The 20952-nt window shown below is 38.4% G+C and overlaps 1 protein-coding gene and 1 pseudogene across 1 annotated transcript; both read right to left on the bottom strand.

The window, feature by feature from the left end:
- Window positions 1-1693: 1693 nt before the first annotated feature.
- On the bottom strand, window positions 1694-4211 carry LOC147548993 (uncharacterized; annotated as a pseudogene).
- Window positions 4212-19278: 15067 nt separating this feature from the next.
- Window positions 19279-20413, bottom strand: LOC147548992 (uncharacterized). Its single transcript, XM_086672317.1, has one exon. It carries the CDS (start codon window positions 20135-20137, stop codon window positions 19556-19558), a length of 582 nt encoding a protein of 193 aa, XP_086528443.1. The 5' UTR covers window positions 20138-20413; the 3' UTR covers window positions 19279-19555.
- Between the last annotated feature and the right edge of the window lie 539 nt (window positions 20414-20952).

Below are 20952 nucleotides of genomic sequence, written 5' to 3'. Positions count from 1 at the left end.
TTCACCTCAGCTAAAAATTTATCACGATCTTGCTTGGTCCAGTGTTTGGGTATTTGACCAGTAGCAAGATAGTTCACTATATCAGCAAACCAAGGTAATCGGGAGACACTAAAGAGTTGCTCATCAGGAAAGCTCTCTCTCATGGGTAACTTGTCTTTTACAGACTCGACTACAAGTCTAGACAAGTGGTCTGCTACTAAATTTTCGGAACCCTTTTTGTCCCGAATTTCTATGTCAAATTCCTGTAGCAGCAGTATCCATCTAACCAGCCTAGGTTTTGCATCCTTTTTAGAAAGGAGATATTTTAATGCAGCATGATCAGAGAATATAATGACCTTAGACCCAACGAGATATGATCTGAACTTCTCTAAGGCATACATTACAGCTAACAACTCTTTTTCAGTGGTAGAGTAGTTTAGCTGTGCATCATTCAACGTCTTACTGGCATAGTATATAACGTGAAGAAGTTTATTCTCACGTTGACCTAACACGACTCCAATGGCATAATCAGATGCATCACACATGATCTCAAATGAAGTACTCCAGTTGGGAGGTTGAACAATAGGGGCGGAAGTAAGCATAAGTTTAAGTTTTTCAAAGGCTTCTAAGCAAGGACCATCAAAGACAAATTTGTTCTCTTTTGCCAAAAGATTACAAAGAGGTCTAGATATCTTGCTGAAATCTTTGATAAACCGCCGATAAAATCCAGCATATCCTAAGAACGATATATCTTTGACCGGTTTAGGGACTGGGAGGCTTTTTATCAACTCAACTTTTGCTTTATCTACTTCAATGCCCTTTTCAGAAATGACATGCCCTAAGACTATTCCTGAGCGAACCATAAAGTGACATTTCTCCCAATTGAGAACTAGGTTCTTCTCTTTGCATCGAACCAACACGAGTGTGAGGTGATGCAAACATTGATCGAATGATGAGCCAAAGACTGAAAAATCATCCATAAAGACCTCGAGAAACCTCTCTACCATATCTGAAAATATGCTCATCATACATCGTTGAAAAGTGGCGGGTGCATTACACAACCCAAAAGACATCCGACGATAAGCATAAGTTCCAAATGGACAGGTAAAAGTGATTTTCTCTTGGTCTTCAAGGGCTATAGGAATCTGATTATAGCCAGAATAGCCATCTAAAAAACAGTAGTAGCTATGCCCAGCTAGTCTCTCTAACATCTGATCAATGAAAGGAAGAGGAAAATGGTCTTTCCTCGTGACCGTGTTCAATTTCCTGTAGTCAACACAAACACGCCACCCAGTGGTCATCCTGGTGGGTATTAACTCATTTGACTCGTTCTTGACTACATTAATGCCTGATTTCTTGGGTACAGTTTGAACAGGACTGACCCAAGTACTATCTGAAATAGGGCATATGATACCCGCACCTAATAATTTCAGGACTTCATCTCTAACTACCTCCTTCATGTGAGGGTTAAGTCTACTTTGCATTTCCCTTGACAGTTTAGCATCTTCCTCTAGATAGATATGGTGCATGCAAACAGAAGGACTTATACCCTTTAAATCTGATATTGAACACCCTAAGGCCTCTTTATGGTTTCTAAGGACATCTAACAGTCTACTCTCCTGTTCTTTTTCTAACTCAGAAGCAATAATGACAGGTAGAGTTTCAGATGGGCCTAGAAACGAATACTTTAAGTTGTCAGGCAAGGGTTTCAATTCTAAGGAAGGTGGTTTTTCTGTGGCTGTAGATGATAGTTGATTTGTCTCTAAAGTTGGCAAGTCAATTGGCTTTGACAAAATGAGGGGTTCAACTTTCGCTTTCCACTTATCAGTATCCAGTAATGGGGTAGAATCCAGCAAAGCATTTACCTCATTGATACTTCCCTCCTCATCAAAGTCTAAGCCAAAATGAGCCAACAGTGTTTCTAAGGGATCCTCGGATAAAGTTTCAGGTAAAGAATCCTGAACGAACATATCTATCAGATTCAAGTCGCTAAAATCCTCAACATCATCTGGAAAAGGTCCAGCTTTATAGATGTTCATCTCTACAGTCATGTTTCCAAAAGATAATTTTAAGAGTCCACTCCTACAATATATGACAGCATCAGATGTAGCTAAGAATGACCGTCCTAAAATGACGGGAATTTGACTTTGGGTATCACGAACTGGTTCGGTATCCAAGATGATGAAATCCACAAGAAAGATGAATTCACCAACTTTTATCAAAACATCTCCCACTATTCCACGTGGTCGCCTAATAGACCGATCCGCCAGCTGGAGAACTACAGGAGTGGGTTTTATTTCTCCTAAACATAACTGTAAGTACACCGAGTAAGGAAGAAGGTTAACATTAGCACCTAGATCTAATAATGCTCGTTCGATCTCATGTTCCCCTATGGTGCATGGTAATGTAGGACTTCCTGGGTCTTTGTACTTAGATGGAAGGGTTTGTTGGATAATAGAACTCACTTGATTAGTCAAGAAGACTTTCTTATGCACGTTCATCTTACGCTTTCTAGTACATATGTCTTTAAGGAACTTAGCGTAAGATGAAATCTGTTTAATAACATCTAATAATGGAATGTTAACACTAACCTGTTTGAACATTTCCATTATCTCCTCAAACTGAGACTTCTTCTTAGGTTCTACCAGACGCTGAGGATAAGGGGCTCTAGGAACATATGGCTCAGGCACAATGGGTAGGTTTTCAGACTCAAGAGCCTTCACAGGCTCTTTACTAGGGGTACTAATTGGTAAGGTTGGTGGTTCAGAGTTTGGTTCACTATCTTCAGGAACTCCTACCTTATTGTCAATTGCCCTACCACTTCTAAGGGTGGTTACTGCATTGGCCTGGTCCATCGACATTTTACCCTTCGGATTTGGCTCTGGTTGACTAGGAAATATACCCTGTTCTCTCTGCCTAAGGGCTTCTGTAAGTTGACCTACCTCGGTTCTTAGACTAGATATAGTCTGGTTGGTCTGTTGTGCAAACTCTATTTGGGCCTTAGCTAGCTGCTTCATGGTTTCCTCTAAAGACTCCTTGTTCTGGGGAGGATATTGGGTACTAGATTGACCCTGGTTTTGAGCATAAGGATTCCTAGGAGCATTAAACCCAGGAGGGTTCATTGAACTACTAATCTGACCCTGACCCTGACCCTTTGACCAAGAAAAATTGGGGTGATTTCTCCAACCCGGATTATAAGTGTTCGAATAAGGATCATATTTCTAACGGTTATCTTGCCTAGAGTTTAGATAAAGAGCATTAGCATGCTCTTTCTCGTTAGGAACAAAGAATAGGGTACACTTATTTCCAGTATGAGATGGGTCTCCACAGACCGAGCACGGATAAGAGATGGATTCATTTCCAACACTCATGGCTTGAGTGGGATCCTCCCTGAATGCTTTAGGCTGACCAAGTTCTAGGGCTTCTATCCTTCTCGTCATGGCGGCGAGTTTAAGATCTGACTCATCAACTCTATAGATGCCACCTTTATTCGGAGTAGGATTAGCCCTAGTAGGAGGTCCTCTAGAAGTTTCCCATTGCTGGGATTTCTCTGCCAACTCTTCTAGAAATGCCATACACTCATCAGCGGTTTTACTGATGAACCCGCCACTACAGAATGATTTTACCATGGATGTAGTTGGGTAATCTAGTCCGTCATAGAGAATCTGGACTAATCTTATTTTTTCAAAACCATGGTGTGGACACTGTAGTAAGATTTCTTTAAATCTCTCAAGATATTTATAGAGAGATTCTCCTTCTTGTTGCACAAAACTGTTAAGACTTTGCCTTAAAGAGGTAGTTTTGTGTTTCGGGAAGAATTTCGGAAGGAATGCACTGCTCAATTCTTCCCATGTAGTAATGGAATGGGGTTGTAAGGCATACAACCAAGATTTTGCTTTCTCCTTCAGTGAGAAAGGGAACAACCTAAGTCTCGATATTTCGTCAGGCATATTGGGGAAATTCATAGTCCCACAGATTTCTTCGAAATCCCTAACATGGTAGTAGGGATTCTCGTTCTCAACCCCACGGAAAACAGGGAGCATTTGAATAGTGCTCGGTTTCAACTCGAATTGAGTTGTGCATTGGGGTAACTGTATGCATGACGGTTGACACGTTCTAGTGGGATTCATGTAATCCCTGAGTGTCATAGGCTGATTTCCATCCCTGGCTTGGTTTAGATTTTCACCCATAGTGTCACTCAAAGAGAGATTCGCTAAAAGATTACTTAAATGTGCTTCTCTACTGATGAAACGACCTCTCTTATCACGATATCTATTGGGCATAAACTAGAGCCCAACGACCAAGGATATTCGAACCAAAGAATCACTACGAGGAACCTATAGGAAAGCAAACACAATCAGGCTGACTCCACCAAGCAACCTAAACAAAATCTAGACAATAGACAGGTTTGTCAGATTCACCCTACAAATCTAGACAGCTCCTACTTCGTAACAAAGCTTGAACTATAATGTTTATGAGGGTTACTCCGTCCAAGTACTACGATCAAACAACTCCTGGAGACGACCAACGATAAACGTTGTGATAGCCGTCCAACCTGGTAACGTTTCCTCTTCTCGAGGCGACCTTATAAAGAGTTGAATGAACTTCCCCTTTAGGAATGCCCAAATAAATATTAAGTCCCTGAATCGTTTCAAAGATCCTATGAGCTCGAGATCTTAAAGGCTAATGTCTAAATCAGATTTTAGCTTTTTAGGTGAGGTTTAGAATCGTGAATGTTGTTACCTATGTGGGCAAGAGAACGGTGATGAAATCCGTCTCCTATCTTGTAACTGGGTTAGTGCCCTTACTAGAATGATTACACTAAACAGTTCGGTCACAGCAATTAAGCACACGAATTCACACAAATACCCATTGACAGGAGATTCGTGGGTGTTCAAGAAATTTACCTCCCGTTCAAGACGAGCGATGACCTTTGTAGATGACCCGCGAGTGTTCCAACCCGAGGCTTCGTTTTGGTTTTCGGTTACAATTTAATTAAGCCCTCCAATTTAGGGTCAAAACTTAAAAAATAAATAAATAAAAAAATAAAACTAGAAAGTCTAAAAGTCTCTCTCTCACCAAAAAAATTAAAAATAACAAAAAAATAAAAAATAAAATGTAAATTCTTCTTCTTGAGCTCCTCTCCTTGTTGCGCCTTCTCCTTCGCTCCTTAGTGCTTTTTTTATACCAAAAACGGAAAAGAAAGTAAAAGTGTCCAAAAATAAAAAAACTTACCAAAAATAGAAATAAAATTAGATTAAATTTAAACTAAGTCCCCGGCAGCGGCGCCAAAAACTTGATGGGCCTAAAAAGTTTCCTAAATAGGTCTACACCCGCAAGTGCACGGGTGTCAAGTTGTAATTTCTCGGTAAGAACGGTTCGTTCCTCAGAGACTAAGTCAAACTCAATTCTAATCTTAAAACTATGATGATTTCAAAAGTTGAGTAATGATTATTTGATTCAAGCAAATAAAAATAGCTAATAAACTCAAAAGAGAACAAATAAGTTGATATTCAGAAAAGGGGAACCTAGGGTTTTCGAATCCGTCCACGTGACAATCCTAAAGACGATGTATTTGCCTTAGGCAACTAAGTACTTTGTTTTACTCAGATTCTATAACATGAACGCTCTAAAATCCGGAAAATGTTATCGTTAAAAGCAATAAAGTTTTTAAAAGATACTAAAATTTTAATCTAAACATTAATTGACTTGCATATAAATCAAAACGATAACATTCTCATTATGGACTTCATCTAAAACCCTAGATAGACAAGATTTAGCTACTCATGCTAGAAGAGATAAACATTTACTCCCTCTGTCCCAAATTAAGAGTCCCGTATTGGTAATCCAACTTATTTTCATAGTTTTTCTTCTTCCAAGTTTACCCTTATTTATTTGATAACTTTTGTTAGAGTAATTCAAGGATTATCAATCAAATTTGACCATTAGTCATGTAAAGTAACTATATTAATCTAGAAGAAAGAATTTGTTGATTGGAAAAATCAATTTTTGTATTGGAAAGTGTCAAATGCCTTAATTAGCTTAATTAATGCACCATGTATGAAAATATTAAAGAAAGGGTATTCATGGAAAAATAAGGGATTTTATATGATATATTAGGAATGAGACTCTTAATTTGGGACATCCCAAAAAGGAATAGTGGACTCTTAATTTGGGACGGAGGGAGTATAATTTATATAAATAAAAGAGTAAAGAAACTTAACTTTTCTTCTGTTTCCAAACCAAACAGGGCCTTAAGGAAGCGATTTCCTTCTGTTTTTCCAAGAATTCTGCCAAACGCACCCTCCTGGAAAACGATTTTCTCGTCTTCCCGGAAATGGATTCTCCGAGAGAAAAATATTTTCCCACTGTATTTTATCTCTAAGTTCTCTGTTTCTCTCTCTCTTTCTACTTATAACTCTCTGTAATCTCTTTATCTTTATGTATTCTATCTCTCTCTCACCAAGAAAACAGAATATAAAATGAAAATCGAAAACAAAATAAAGATAAACTTTTATCACAACCGAGTCTCTCTCTCTCTCTACAATATCTCTCTGTCTCTTTATCTTTATGTATTCTATCTCTCTCTCACCAAGAAAACAGAATATAAAATGAAAATCGAAAACAAAATAAAGATAAACTTTTATCACAACCGAGTCTCTCTCTCTCTCTCTACAATATCTCTCTGTCTCTCTCTCTAACTTTCTCTCTTCCTCTGTAATCTCTCTCTCTCTCTCTCACTAAGAAACTAAGATTACAAGAAGAGAAACAAAAATCAGAAATCAAGATAAGCTCTCGGTTCTCTCTCTCTCTACTGTTCTTTTTGCTCTCTGAAAAACCTACTCTATTTCTTCTTTAAAACCGTGTTGATAATCCTTCTCCCTCTCCTGTTTTTATGTTCTCTAAGTCGTCCCTTATCTCTCTGCTTCTCCTCTGTTTTATAGACCAACCAAATAAAATAATCGAGATCTCCTCCTTTGTTTCTGTTTTGATTTTTGAATCGAATCGAATCTCTCGGTTCTCTCTCTAAATACCAATCGAGTCCAATCTCATCCTTATCTCCAGCTAGCCGAAATCTCTCTTTCTGTTTCTCTATTCTAAAATCCATCCTCTCGGTTTCTCTCTAAAACTGTTTTGAACAGTTTCCAAATGAAGCCGAGAGAGAAGGAAAATTCTGTTTCAAATATGGCTGCTTGGTGTGAGATCGATCTGGTGTATCGCGAGCTACATAAAGAAGTTGAGACAATCCATCGGATAGAACTATTGTACACGTGCCACAGTAACTTCCACTGGATCGCGTGTGGAGCATTGAGGGTCAGCTGTGTCTGAACACTGAATCAGTCCCGAACAGCAATCACGTATTTAACCCACCTGTCCCAATATCAATACCGAAAGAATACCGCTTACGACCAGATTATTCTGCCTTCCGCTAGATCTGCACCACGTGTCATCTAGTTGACTGGGTTACAATCTTTGACTCCAATCTTTGACTTGGGCTAACTCTCTCCTCTGGACTCCAATTCAACTCCCGTTTTCGCCGCTGGACTCGTCTTGAACTCTACTTTCATCCGAGCATCAAAATTTCCAAAATCAGAAAATGACCAAACTGCCCCTCATGTGTGTCTTTCTCCCGATTTTAACTGTTTTTCACACCGAACTCCGTAAAAGACACCTGAGAAGGAAAATCAAACAAATGATCAGAGTAACCTGCTCTAACTGGACTAACTAACCCGAGTTAATAGATTCAGATGGGACATTTTCATTTCTCATCACCTTAAACACCAAAGGTATTGAAATCAGATCAATAGGAGTAAGTGGATTAAGACCATACACAATCTCAAAAGGTGAACGTCTTGTAGTGTAGCTTGTTGACCTATTATAAGCAAACTCAGCTTGCCCTAGCTTCAGATCCCATTCCTTCAAGTTCTTCTTTATCAAGCCTCTCAAAAGAGTAGTTAAGGTTCTATTTGTCACCTCTATTTGACCATCAGTTTGTGGATGACAAGAAGTACTAAAAAGGAGCTTAGTACCAAGTACTCTCTATAAAGTCTTTCAAAAATAGCTCAGAAACTTTGAATCACGATCAGAAACAATGGTTATAGGAATACCATGAAGCATACGACCTCCTTGAAATACAAGTCAGCAACCATACTAGCATCATCAGTCTTGTGACAAGGAATAAAATGTGCCATTTTGTTGAATCGGTGAACTACCACCATGATAGAATCTTTTCCCCTCTGAGTTCTTGGTACTCCCACAATAAAATCCATGCTCACATCATCCCAAGGCTGTACCGGAATAGGTAAAGGGGTGTACAGACCTGGTTGGAAATGGCTTTTCATCCTTTGACACGTGGCACACCGTTCTATGATTGAATGAACATCGCGTACCATCTTGGGCCATTAGAAATGCTCCTGAAGCATGTCCATTGTTTTGTTGATCCGAAAATCATGTGCTTCACAATTCAGCAACTCCCGAACAAAACTCCTTGGCACGCAGAGCTGGTTTCCTTTAAAAAGAAATTCATCTTGCAAATGGTACTGATTTGTAACTCCCTTTTTGCACTCATTATAGACTTCAACAAATTCTAGGTCTTCATTATATAGAGTCTTCAACAAATCAAATCCAGTAATTCGAGAATCCAGAATAGAGATTAAAGCATACCTCCTTGAGAGTGCATCATCAACAATATTCGTTTTTCCAGCCTTGTACTTTGACATAAATGAGAAGGATTGTAGAAATTCTACCCATTTAGCATGTTGGTTGTTCAACTTGTGCTGGTTGTTTATGAATCTCAGTGCCTCATGATCAGAATGCAAAATGAACTGACCTGGCATCAAATAATGCTCCCAATGAGTCAAAGCTCTCACAATAGCATAAAACTCCTTATCATAGGTTGAGTAGTTTTTCTGTGCCCCTGTGAGTTTCTCACTCAAATAAGCAATGGGACGTTGTCCTTGGATAAGAACAACTCCTATACCAACTCCACTAGCATCACACTCAACTTCAAACACTTGATTAAAATCTGGAAGTGCTAAAATAGGTGCTTCACATAGCTTCTGTTTCACCACTTCAAATGCCTTTTGGGCAGCACTACTCCATTCCAACTTGTCCTTCTTCAAGCATTCAGTTAGTGGTGCCACGACAATGCTGAAATTCTTCACAAAGCGTCGATAGAATGAGACAAGTCCATGAAAGCTTCTTACATCAGATTGGGTTGCCGGAACTGGCCAACTCGTTATAGCTTCAACTTTGCTTTCATCAACTGAAATGCCCTTATCTGAAACAATATAACCAAGAAACACAATGATAAAAGTAAAGAACTCACACTTCTCTGGCTTAGCATATAGCTTGTTTCTTCTCAACACCTTGAAAACTTCCATGAGGTGTTCAGCATGTTCTTCTTCAGTTTTGCTGTAGACAAGAATATCATCAAAATAAACCACCACAAACTTTCCAATTAAATCACGCAGAACCTGATTCATTAGTCTCATGAAAGTGTTGGGTGCATTGGATAATCCAAATGACATGACTAGGCATTCAAACTGTCCATTTTTCGTAATGAATGCAGTCTTCCACTCATCACCTTCCTTCATTCTGATCTAGTGATATCCACACCTTAGATCAATCTTTGGAAATACCTTTGAGCCATTCAGCTCATCTAGCATGTCATCCAACCAGGGTATAGGATAACGATTCTTGATGGTTATCTTGTTAATAGCTTGGCTGTCTACGCACATCCTCATCGAACCATCTTTTTTTGGTACAAGCAGAGCTGGTACAGAACATGGACTCATGCTCTCTCTGACATACCCTCGATCAATCAGCTCTTGCACTTGTTTTTGCAACTCCTTAGCTTCTTCTGGATTGCATCTATAAGCTGGACGATTTGGCAAAGGTCCACCAGGTAATAAATCAATTTGATGCTCAATACCCCGGTTTGGAGGTAGTCCGGGTGGTAAATCTTTAGGAAAACATCACGGAACTCATTCATCAATGTCAACATCAACGGATGAGAAATTACTTCAGCTCCCTCATTCTTTTTAAACACCAGCAAAGCAAAAACCTCGTTGCCCTTACCCATCCTTTTCATGATTTTGGTTTCACCCAAAACACATGTTCTCCTTGCATTTCTCTGCTGCAGACTTAGCACACATAGTAGGTGACGATGGTGTCAATGTAATGTGCTTCTTATCCTTATGAAAAGAATAAGTGTTCTTGTACCCATCATGTACATCCCTTCTATCAAACTCCCAAGGTCTGCCAAGCAATAGATGACAAGCATCCATTGGAATAACATCACAGACCACCTCATCATGGTAGTTCTTCCCAATAGAAAAGGAAATCACAACCTTTTTAGAAACTTGCAACTTGCTTCCATCAGTCAACCACTTCAGCTTGTATGGTTGTTAATGCTTTATAGTTGGCAAACTCAGCTTCTCCACAAGTGTACTAGATGCCACATTAGTACAACTTCCACTATCAATGATCAAACTGCAGACTTTTCCTTTGTTTGTGCACCGGCTCTGGAAAATAGCTTCTCGTTGCTCTTCTTCCGTATTAGGAATAGAATGCAACACCCTTCGAATCGCCAACAATTCTCCTTAATCAGGTTGCTCAAATTCACATCCATAGGCTTTGCTGAATTTTAAATTTTTGTCTTTTTGCTGTTGCTACTAACATCACCTTTAACAACACCTTTTGAAGACGAAACAACACTATAGGGTTTGGTGTATTGCTTCTTGCTCGTCTTAATCTGATTCTCCACCTTGATAGCAAGCTTCTTTGCATCATCAAGAGTCCAGAAAGGTTTCTGCTCCACCTTGGTTGAAATCTCATCATTCAAACCATGTACAAAGCGTACAATAGTCCTCTCTTGGGGTTCTTGAATATCACAACGTAATTGCAGAAGATCAAACTCCCTTGTATACTCTTATAATGTCCTCTTCTCTTGCTGCAAGTGTGTAAGATTTAGGTACAAATCTTGTTTGTAATCTTCAGGTAAAAATCTCCTCTTCATAAGTCGTTTCAGCTTGTCCCAAGACCTGATTCTGGTCTTGCCTTCTCTTAAACGTTGCGACTTAAGAGTATCCCACCACATGCTAGCATAACCCTTGAGCCTCAAGGTTGCTATTTCATACCTTTTCTCATCATCATAAATATTATATTCAAATGCACGTTCCATTGATCTTAACCAATCTAGAAAGTCATCTGGATTTAGATTACCTTCAAAATAAGGAAAATCAACTTTGAATTCTTCTTGCCGAGTGTGTTGTTGATGTGGTCGATTATCTCTTCTTCTCCCACGTCCAGAACTAACACTATGATCATCATTAGAACTAAGAGAAACACGTCCATCTTCATCAGAAGGTGAATGGTTATCTCCATCTCTTTGTCTTCTTGGTTGCGCTTGCATATTCATGCCATTAAAAGCCTGAATCATTTGTTGCATTTGCTGCCTCATTTCCTCCATTTCTCTACCAATACGCTCAGCGTGTGCTTGGTCGAGAGTCAATCCTCTTGGAAATCCCATTTTATCAAAACAAGGGATTTATAATTTCACTTGATACCACTTGAATTATAAGCTTCTGAATTATAATTTCACTTCACCAACCTGAATTAGAGCTCTGATACCACTTGATGCGTTTTCCCGGAAGCGTGAGTACGGAGTGAAAGGGGAGTATCGTAATATAGTAACTAGGAAGATCCGGATCACCACACTTTGATAAAGTTTCCATCACAAAGTGAGAAAGAAACCGGTTGAGCTAACACCACACATGGATAAAGTTTCCACCACCAGATGATAAAGACGCTCGAAATCCACCACCAATGACTCTTCCAAAACCAGAGGATAAAGGAAATGGTCTAAACAGATCCAAAGTCACAAAGACTTTACAATTTCTCAATTCAATATTCTCTGATTTTTCCATTCATAATAAGCCTCATTATATAGAGGAAAATACATTAAATGGGGAAATAAAAGCTAGTCTAAATGCATAGAAACTAGATACATTGGAAACATCTTAGTTTAAATGCATGAATATAGAAAGACTAGACTAAACTTAATGCTGATTAATAAAACGAAAATGACTCTTCAAGTCTTAGAGAATCTTCTTTAAAGACCATAATTATTTATTTGACTGGTCCAACTTCAGTAAAGTAATGTTTGGACCCTGGGTAGGAATATCGGCGTATCCCAGCGCTGCTTGTTCCAGAACTGTTTCATGATCCAGAGCTGTTTGGGTCAGTTCGGGTTGATCTAGCTCCGATGCTCCCGCATCATCAGGTGGAAATAACAGTCGGGCAGAGCGATTTCTCTCCTAGGTGGCGCCGCCTTCTGGTAGTGGTTACCGTCCTAGCGTTAGCAGTTCCTGACGGTTTCTTGGGCAGTTTCCAACAGTTCTTTCAGATTAGGATCCTTCGTTCTCGTTGATGAAGGGTTATGAGTGTATCTAATATACCTAATTGTCTAGTGTTGTAAGCGGAATCTCAAACATCTATATGTTTAACACTAGTTTCCAGGATCTATACATGAACATATCAATGAACTAGAATGGAAAGATGATTACCTCTTAATCGCTTTCCCACGAACTAAATCTCGACCAGTATTCGGAAGATAAGAGCTCCAAGTGTAGCTCCTCTACTTGAGACACCGAGTATATAACTTGAACTCCCTCCTTTCAGTCAGCTAGGACCTTCTTGAAGGTTGAGATGAAGAACTCCTTCTTCTTGACTAGATACTTGAGAAAACTTCTTTTCTCTCTCTCTCTCTGAGATGTATATTCTGAAACTCTTTCAGTTGACAATTCACACACTGAATTGTCTCTTGAGAAAACACCTCTCTCTCTCTTTAGGTTGTCTAATTAGGTATATATAGAAATCCTTAGAAAAGGTATTGGACCCAAACTAGGATTCCTAAAACCTAATTATATCCTAACTTCCAAAGTTACCCTTTTAGGGTCCCCTTGAGTGGCCGGCCAACATAGCCCTTTATGGGCTTCCTTGGCCGGCCCCTTGCCTTGGTCGGCCATCACATGGCCGGCCCACCTAAAGCCTTTCCGGGCCTCCCTTTCGGGCCCGGACATGTTTATCTCTCTTCGGACTTCTCCGAACTAATTGGACTTACCAATAATGGATCCAATCCACTTATTTGCCATTCTCTTTCTAGTCAATTCCCTCCGTTCAAATCATTACTCTTATGTGTAACCCTTGTAGGATCCGGTCTATGTTAGCCGCGGATTACCGAAGTTATCCGACGATCGTAGTTGGCTTCTAGCTAAGCATTACGACCCCTAATTGGACTGGACTAATGATCTTCCGAGTAAGGTCATTAAGATCCTATTCGCCAAATCGTACGCATTGTAACCTTGGTCGAAGGACATTTCTTCGTTAGGATACCATTCCTTCAGACCGAGAGAATATATCCTTCAGTTGATTCTTCTTCTCCATCATTATCACTCTTATTCTCATTCATTTCCTCTTCAAACTCTGATGAATCTTTCGAGTTCTTCCTTTTCTTGGATTTTGATGAACCTTTGGCAGAAAGGTTTTGAAGATTTACAGATCCGGCGAGGCTTTGGACAAATGCTTGATTCTGTCGAGGGTCCATAGATCCATCAAGGATTGAACCCAAAGGGTTTTGTATATGTTCTCCAGTGAGGGTTAGAATCCAGCGAGAAGTCACAGATCGGGTGAGGGATTGGGTTTTGTAGGCTTGAATCCAAACGGGGCTGGGGTTTGATAACCGATTTCTCCATGAATGCAAACTTTTAGATCTGAAGAACTTATAAGAAATAACCTACAATGGAGGGGCATGGATTAGGTTTCAAAGTTGACCTATACACTGTTTTGATTCGTGGAGAGGAGAAGATGGACTTCGGATCTGGTTCGTACATGAATAACAACGAAGATCTGGGTTAAAAGAATAAAATCACACGACTAGTATTGACAAAGTAATCTCTTCATCGGATTGGATTAATTTTAGTATCATCATATACCTACATTTAATAAGTATAATAATATTATCGATGATCTTCTAGGATCTTTAATTTGTGACCTTTAGGGTCTTTTTATTTTTATTATTGCTATCTTGTAATCCTTAGGGTCTCCTTATTGATCTTTCAAACTCCAAAACTCGGCAAAGTTTGGGTTTAGATTTAACACAGGTAGGGTTTCCACGTTATATAGTGGAGACTGATTCCAAAGCATTGGTATCTTCCTCCTCGGACGGCTTATACGACATCCCTCGGAGACTAGGGAATGAAATCAAACGTACATACGGGAGAATCCAGGCCTTACAAGCTACCATTCCGTTCACAAGAAGAGCAAGCACCACTGACGCGTTTTGACTTACAACATTCACTTTAAGTCCAAATTACCACCAACTTGTGTTATTGCTCCTTTCAAGTTCAATTTATTTGTGTAGTCCTTGATGTAATATTGTTACTATTTGTGGACTCTGTTCTTCGATGAATGAAATGTTAATTCAAAAAAAAAAAGTAACAGCTAAGTCGGCTAGCTAGACCTCAGAGACATTCATTTATAATTGGTTAGGCCTAAGTTGTGTTTAGACGGATGGGAATGGGCCTGCTATGACTTTTGTCCATTGCACTAATAACAAACTAGTTTTCTTTATCATCAATTTTCTTTGTAGCATTGTAGATAGAATGATCAACTGAATAACATTTTCATTTTTCAACATATGGTTGATCTCTTTAGGATGTTTCGATTTTATGTTTATAGATGTTCTCAACTTCACCGTGTCATCAACTATCATCATCACTAGGCTTTTGCGACTCTTGAAAATCCCTCGCCTGAGCACTTCTGAGAATCTTATGTAAATGCTACAGTGTCTTATGATCTAAAAAATGGTCATAAGTTGACTGAGGTCAATAGGTCAAGAAGTACCACAAGCCCAACGGGTCACCCCATATCAAGTCACCAGATAGGTAAATCTGATAGAGCTCTGCCACTCAAGCTCAAACTGGGGGATGGGTATAACTGTCTTAGCGCCTAAGCCCTGCTTTGGCTCTAAATACATTCAGGTTTGCCTTGAATTTCGGCAAAGATAAAGGAAGTCTGCATAAGAGGGGCCGATAGCTCAATCCCGAAATATAGGGAGGGGCAGAAGCGTGCCTAATGCTTTCCCAACTTATACCCGACCAAGATACTAGTCAACAAAGATCTTAAGTATTCAAATAACTTGAGATACAAGAGTCCGGGGTGGGTGGGGGGGCTTTCTCCACCAAATATACAAGATCAGAAACACGATCCATCTTAAATATCGAATATCCTTGAATAAAGGACTTTGCATTTATCAAATATCTGAGATAAACCCAAAGAAGGAATCTCGATATTTTACGACTACGAAATAGAAGTTCACTTCTAGACAGTGTATCAAATAACCTCATCAATGCCATCTATCTACAGTCGGTTAATCAAGCATATATAAAGCAACAAGCTCGTCTGAACAAGGCACAACGAGAATCACATGATGAATCTCAAGCTAATACAGTCAAAGGTGCAACCGTAAACTCGAAACTTCAATACTCATTAATTTAACTGCAAGAACACCTTCACTGACATGAGCCTCAGAGAGGTTTTCGAAATCTATGCAGGTTCCGGAAACCTATTCGCAACAAACCTGTTCCTAAGAGCAGATCGATTCAACAAAGCAGTCTCTTTATCCCGAAGTATAGCCTAAAGCCGAATTTAGATATCATCCGATTGATGTTAAAAGGAAGGAAGGTTGACTTCAGCAAAACTCATCTTCGTTCGGTAATCGAAATTACAAACTCGATTCTTGAAGGAATCAATCTTTACATCACTCTCGAAAAAACTACTTCGAAACCATCATTGTCTTCGGAAGCATACTTCACAGCCGAAGTCGCGCGCTTCAAAGAAGAAAAATGATGAGACATGGAAAACTTGCAAGTCATGCAGTCCAGTCTCTCAAAGGCTCAAGAAGAGGCAAATTCTTGAAAAAATCAAAGCAAGCTAAGAAACTCAACAGATCTACCCGTATCAAGTCATCAGAGAGGTTGAATCCGAAAGAAGTCTACCATTCAATCCCAAAATTAGGGGGTCAATACGATTATCCTAGGCGCTTAAACCTTGCTCTAGCTCAAATATAACCAGGGCTGCCTTGGGATTTCAGAGAAGATAAGAGGGGTCCACGTAAGTGGGGCTGAGACCTCAATCCCGAAATATGGGGGTAGAAGTGTGCCTAATAATTTTTCAACTTAATCCTGAATCTTATCAAAGATCTCAGTCGGTTGGAATCTTAAGTATTTTTTAAACTTGGGATACAAGAGTATTGTAGGGAGGAAACTTTCCCCACACAATATAAAGATCAGAAACTCGATCTATCTTAAATATCCTTGAATAAGGAAACTTGCATTTATTAAATATACGGGACTGGATTATCCGAAAGAGAAATCCTAATGTCTACGACTACGAAGTAGTATTCAATACAGTGGATCTCAACCGCCTCATCATAGATGCTCGATGTACTAAAGAAACTTATAACAGGTAACGAACTCGCCTTAAACAAGACAGAACACTAACAATCACAATCACAAGTATCGTATTCAAAGCGAATACCATCAATTAAAGGTTCGATTCCTAAACTCAAATTACTCAATGTCCATTACTTTTATTGCAAGATCATCCTAACTGGCTTGAGCGTTGGAGAGGTTTTTGAGTTCTTTACAGATTTCGTTCCCTAATTGGTGAGTAGCGAGCACGAGATTCAACGAAGCAGTATCAACTAGGGATGTCAACGGGTCGTGTTTAGGACGGTTCATCCCCTTCCCAATATCGTACCGTTAGCAAACAGGTTTTACCATAATCGTTCTAATAGTTAATCGAGGTGGGTATTCAATTACCATACCCGCTGCGATTAAAAATTGTTAAATCATTACCGCACCACCCGCCCCATTTAATATGAAATAAGTCGGGTCGGGTTCAAACAAAAAGTTTTGGGTTTTGTATCAAAAAAATTATTTTAGTTTAGAATATTATATATATGTGTTTTTTTGGAAATTGACTACGATCAACGATGGTCATTACAATGGCATTGATACACCAAAGATGTGATAAGCACAATAGCCGCCTAATTCAAATGGTTACAAGAACGGGCCTATAGCCCAACTAAACTATGGGTTAAAACCTAACATCATTATGTATAACTTAATAACCCAAGTTCAATAAACCATGAAACTTACCTGCTCTACCTCTAGGGTTTGGGCGAAGACCCGCTGATTCAGACCAAGTTGTCAACCCTAGTCTCGATACCTTGACTGATTATAGGATGACAAATTTTGACATCAGCACAGTCAGCTACAAAAAAATCTATAAAAAGTCGTAAAGCTTCGCCTTATAAATAAGTATGACTTAACAAAAAAAAAACGTCCTATCAATAGACATGACTATTAGTAACAAATTTTGAACTCAAATATTAGAAAGCTAATTTCTAATTTTAGAATTTAATTTAATTTAATAATGTGTCCAAAAATTTCAAAACTTTTGCCATTTTGGACTGTTCTCTCTAGATTTTGTTTCTACCAATGGAGTGAAAGCCTCTTAACAATCACCCAAGTCTAACAGATCACTCTCAACAAAAAAAAATGTCTAACAGATCACATGAAATAGTTGGCCTAAGCATTTTAACACGGATAACATGTAACACATAGACACCTAGTACGCATTATAGAGAATTTATAAACATTGAACATTTTACTATATTCTATTATGTTGATGCATTTATCTAGCAATATCTGAAGAATATAATACCATATCACTGTGCATGCCCTTGTTATATACAATTCACATTATGGGTGAAATGCATATAGTCCATATTGCTAAAATTATGGTCAATTTTGCACTCTCAACAGAAATAGTTGAATTTTCCACTTCAATTTGGGGTCCATTATCCACTTATCCGTCCATCTTGTTATTGGTAACTTGGTGCTTGCACTAATTGAGCACTCACTGTTTAAACAACCTCCAGGTTCATTGGTTAATTTCTTTCTAGCCACAGTTGACAAATTATTCTAATTCAACATGAACACCTAAATCTTTAAGTTGAAGCTCAATTTACCTAGTATAATTATTATACAGACTCTAAATCAATTTCTAGCGGTTCAACCGAATAACTTAACAGTTGATCCATAACGCTTGCTCATCATGAAGTATCTCAATGCCAACGGAAATTCCCGTTTAGTGATCTACAATCTATATGCCATCGAAAACCCAGGGACTGTTCCATTAGGGCACTAATATCACAAACAAAGGATTTTTGAGTCAACAGTCCAAAATTTGGGGGGTAAACCAAAAAAAAATCCACTCTTGCCCAAAAATTAGTTGCAGGTCCAAATGGCAGTTTTTTTTTATTCCCCTCTTGCCCTTGGACGGGACATGCTGACGTTTTCCTGAAAAAAAAAATGTCTGGTAACTAAAATAATTTACCAGTACACGAAAAATTCAAAGTTTCAAAATTTTTTGAAATTTTCAAACGAAATTTTAAATTCCCGCCCAGCAAACCATCTTTCCCGGTAAATAAAATAATTTCCCGTACACATTTTTGAAATTCTCAAACGAAATCTTTTTTTCAAAATTTTCAAATTTTCGAAAGTTTTCAAATTTTCAAACGAAATTTCAAATTCCCGGCCAAATTTTCAAATTCTTTTGAAAATTTTTAATTCCCGCCCAGCAAAAGTGTCTAGTACAGAAAAAAATTTCCAGTAAATAAAATAATTTCCCGGTCACAAAGTCTTTTTTTCGAAGTTTTGAATTTTTCAAATGAAATTTCAAATTCCCGCCCAAATTTTCAAATTTTTTTACGAAATTTCAAATTCCCGCCAGCAAAAATGTCTAGTACAGAAAAATATTTCCAGTAAATAAAATAATTTCCCGAAAAAAATTTCGTTTCCTGAGAATTTTTCGGTGGCAGTTCCGTAAATTTCTGAACAGTACACATTCTGATGGACGGGTTGTCAGATTATTTTTCAGAAAAAAAATCGTTTCCCAAGAAATTTCGATGGCAATTTTGTAATTTTCGATGGCAATTTTGTAATTTTCGATGGCAATTTTGTAATTTTCGATGGCATGAACGGTAAATACTTTATTTTCTAAGGGCCCTTTACGTAATTTTGACCCCCAAACTGACACATTAGACCTCCCTTTCATTTTTAGGCAACTTTGGGTTGGATTTTCATTTTGGCCCCCTTTTTGGACCAATGGCTCAATCCCTCACAAACAAATAATCAAACGAATAAGAAAGCCAAAAACCAAAAGCCAAAAACCAAATGGCAAAAGCTTAGATTACTAACTTACAATACAAAAGCATGATACATATATATTTCTTTACCTTCCACAATGCAAAGATTAAAACACTAAGCCATAATTACAAATAATAAACAGAACACTTTTAGTTATTTTAAAAAAACTATCGGCTTTTTTGCTTATTATATATATTTATGACTTTAAACTCGTACAGTTATTTTCTAATACACTGGCTTCCAGAACCCAATTGCAATACAATTGAATTTCAAGAGAAAGAGTTGGGAATCCCAAATCAGACTCCATACATTTTTGAACTTAAAACACCTCTGCTTATCCCTGAAAAGATCCTTCCACCTCTTACATCACCATTAATGGCGGACGAAACACCAACAGACGTTTCATGCAATTCTTGAATATTTGCACAACTTTTCCTTCCCATCATCACTCTTCTCTTCTCTGTATTCGCATTAGCTGATTTACTTCCTCCTCCTGATCCAAGTTTTGATATTCCCCTACTTTTCAAAGGCGGTGTTTTTGTCTCTGACACCACTGGTGGTGTTGGTTTTCGATTCTCTTTCCTCAAAATAGCAGAGAAATTCGGTACAGAACTACCAACAATCGATCTTCCACCATTTCTTCTATTCACCATCGGGGATACCACACATTCTCTTTCTTTTGATGGTAGCTGGGGTAGGGGTGGCGATGATAACTGCTGCGGTTGCTTGAATTCTAGCTTGTCATTTGGTTGCTGTTGTTGGATTCTCCGAAATTTCGATTCTCGAAATTCCGCATAAGCATTATATCTGGGCCCTCTTTGCAGAGTAAGTTTATAAAGTGATGAAGTTTTTCTAATTTCATCGGAAAGAGTTTGCATTTTAAGTGAGAGAAAAAAATTGGTTGAATCAATTACCGTGTTGTGAGATCCTGTGATGATCTGATTTCTTTCTTCTTAAGGGATAGAGAGAGAAAAGGGAAACTTTTAATCTCTGCTATAATTCACTCTGATTTCTGAGATATCCGCCATACTTAACAGATTTGTTAGGATTCCGATCTCCTTTATGTCGAATTGATTCTAAGTCTATTCTCTGGTTTTGGTTTACGAGAGTGAAGTTTGAGGAGTCTGTGTTGTAGTTTTTCTACAGACTTAGTCTTGTAGTAGGGAAGGGGCAGGAGAATAGAATCTCCAACGGTCGAATTATAAAGTACATCTCCAACGTTATTGTTTTGAGTGGGTTCCAGCTTCATATTATAAAAGTGAAAAGTAAAAGGGAGTATATATGGGGCCTATATGCTGTTGGCGCCCTTATGCAAACAAAATGTGTTTTATCTAGGGTTATTTCTCTAAAGGCCCCTACTTTGTGACCAGCTTCTCGTGAAGCCCCCTACTTTATCAAAAATACCAAGCAGGCCCATTTTTTTTCTTTTACCATTAAATGTTTGTTAGGTGCTGTTTGTTTTTTTTATTTTTCAGATCTGAAATCTGAATTGGATGTCAATTCAGATTTCAGATGTTTGTATTTTTAATTTAAGAAAATCTGAAAAGTCGTCTGAATAGAATCTTTGGCTGAATAGGCTGAAAAGTATTTTACATTTTTCAGACTTCTAAACAAGTCTGAAAACAATGTCCAATAGCTGAAATATGTTGAATGACCTTTATACCCTCGTAAATTAGAAATATTCTCAGTCAAA

This window comes from Eschscholzia californica, unplaced genomic scaffold, assembly GCF_041429995.1.
Source record: "Eschscholzia californica isolate CP2 unplaced genomic scaffold, dmEscCali1.0.p SCAF_3, whole genome shotgun sequence".
In the NCBI taxonomy this organism is placed as follows: domain Eukaryota; kingdom Viridiplantae; phylum Streptophyta; class Magnoliopsida; order Ranunculales; family Papaveraceae; genus Eschscholzia; species Eschscholzia californica.
This window is presented reverse-complemented; position numbering and strand designations above follow the sequence as displayed.

Coding starts and splice junctions, on each gene's coding strand:
- LOC147548992 (XM_086672317.1), bottom strand. CDS start 20,137: ATGCAAACTCTTTCCGATGAAATTAGAAAAACTTCATCACTTTATAAA.